We start from the raw sequence: 1,879 nt of genomic DNA, 5'->3' as shown, positions 1-1,879 counted from the left end.
GCACGTGATGTGGGGGATTGTGAGCATCTTCTCTCCAGGACTCACTCCGTTGTCCTTGTCCAGCTTGAACTTTTTTTTCTTTACCTGAGAAACCAGAAAATCGGTTGGCAGTTTCTTCACAGTCCCCACTCCAGCCTCCAAAGCATGTCCCCTGCCAAGGAATGGGCTCAGGGCTGTGCTCCAGTGCCCTCAAGCACAGGGAGGGCAGAAAGGCAGTGTGCCCCATGCTGCCAGGGGTTCCAGGCCAGGTCTGTCCCCTGAGCTCGCAGCCTGGCAAGGGCAGCAGACAGGAAACTATTGGGTCATCGGAAAAGTCATGACGCATTTTTGCAAAGAAAAACAGAAAAAACACGTCATGGCTTGTCTGACACCCCAGTAGTAACAAATAAACAAACAAATGTCACCAGGGCAGATGGTGATGAAGGCTGTGACCAGCCGGGGGTCAGAGTGGACAAGGAAGGCTGAGGAGCCAGGAGGGGCCTTTGAGGAGGTCACCTGGAGAAGGGAGGGAGCAGGCCATATGGAAGTCTGAGAGAATGTTCCAGCAGAAGGAACAGCAGATACAAAGGCTCTAGCCGCAGCAGGAAACAGTCAAAGCTGCATCTCTCCAAGGAGGGCGTGGGTGCGGGCCAGGAAGGGGAGTAACTCCAGCCCAATTGCAAGACTCCTTCCAAAGCCTCCCCCAACTCCCCTACCCTGGGACCTCAGGACCCTCTTCCACTGAGCCAGTACACCTTCTCCCACCTGCCACGCCCAGCATGGGAAGCCCATCACCGAGGCACTCTCAAGAACCTCTCTAGCAGCTGGCCAGAATTCAGCCCATCCTTTCCTAGGTACTTTCTCTGAACCTTTCAAAGCCCTGGCTTTGGAGTGGCTAGCTCTACATGTCCCTAAGCCTGGAGATATCAGGGTGGCAGGGAGCCAGCATGGGACGGATACTCTCAGCACCTCAAATGCTGCCTACACCCCGATGTGGGCTACACTGAGCTAAAACACTGGTGTCAAATGCACTGTGAAATCCCAGTGATGAGGGGCCGCCCCCACAGCCCCCCACCTGCTAAAAAGCAGACCCCACCATGGTGCTGGGGTAGGGGGCTAGTTACCATGACAGACTTCTTGGGCTTGGGGCTGGGCGAGAGCAGAGTGTGGTTCCGGGAGGGTTTCCGAACATAGATCTTCCAGGTGGAGGAGTCGGGGTTCTCAGCAGCATAGCACCTCCACGCAGTCTGAAATCGAGCAAAGCGAGAGGCTGTCACCTGTCAAACCACCTGTGAAGCCTCTTACAGAAGCTGCAGCTCTTTCCCCACCCCAGGTCCAGGGCCGGGCCCCTTACTGTGGGTGGCACAGTGGAGGAGCCTCAGACTCAGAGGGCCTGAAGGGGTCCCTGTGCTTATTTCCCAGCTCCCAGGCCCTCTGTCCCCACAGCCTGGCCAGGTTCTTTCCACTACCTCCCATGCCAACTGTAACGCATAGCTCAGATTCTACAAAGGTCTTCGCCTGTGAATCCTAATCCATCCGTTGTCACCTCCACTGTCTGGTCCTCTCCTGTAAACACACCCTGAGCCAGCCCTGGGCATGCGGAGATGCAGAAGGCACAAGGGGGGAGGGTGGGAGATAAGTGCAAACATCCATCTAGTGGGGAAGGTCTACAGGAGAGGGCTGAGCTTGTGGGAAGAGAGACTACCGAGTGGCCGAGAAGCAGGAATCCCTTTCCGAGGTTCGAGTACCATCCCTGCATTTGTGGGAGCTTCTTACAGCCCAAGGCTGGAGTTCCTAAGTCCACATTCTAGAGACCCCATGGCACTGCTACGTAGGCGATGACTCAGAGGACAAGACCCCCCCCCCCCCCCCCCGCACGGGGCGAGCAAGGGACGTCGTG

At 56.7% G+C, this 1,879-nt stretch overlaps 1 protein-coding gene across 1 annotated transcript in view; it reads right to left on the bottom strand.

Moving 5' to 3' along the window:
- The window catches only part of KCNQ1 (potassium voltage-gated channel subfamily Q member 1), a 378,985-nt gene that overhangs the window by 284,898 nt on the left and 92,208 nt on the right, over positions 1-1,879 (bottom strand). Inside the window, exons 11-12 of the mRNA XM_006141164.1 lie at positions 1,104-1,226; positions 1-84 (exon numbers count right to left, since the gene is read on the bottom strand). The exon at positions 1-84 is cut by the window's left edge and continues 55 nt beyond it. Coding sequence (XP_006141226.1) covers positions 1-84; positions 1,104-1,226 — 207 coding nt within the window. The remainder of the gene's footprint in view (positions 85-1,103; positions 1,227-1,879) is intronic.

This window comes from Tupaia chinensis, unplaced genomic scaffold (assembly GCF_000334495.1).
Source record: "Tupaia chinensis unplaced genomic scaffold, TupChi_1.0 Scaffold000047_1, whole genome shotgun sequence".
Taxonomy (NCBI): domain Eukaryota; kingdom Metazoa; phylum Chordata; class Mammalia; order Scandentia; family Tupaiidae; genus Tupaia; species Tupaia belangeri.
The sequence above is the reverse complement of the archived record's forward strand: the minus strand, read 5'-3'. Positions and strand labels throughout refer to the sequence as shown.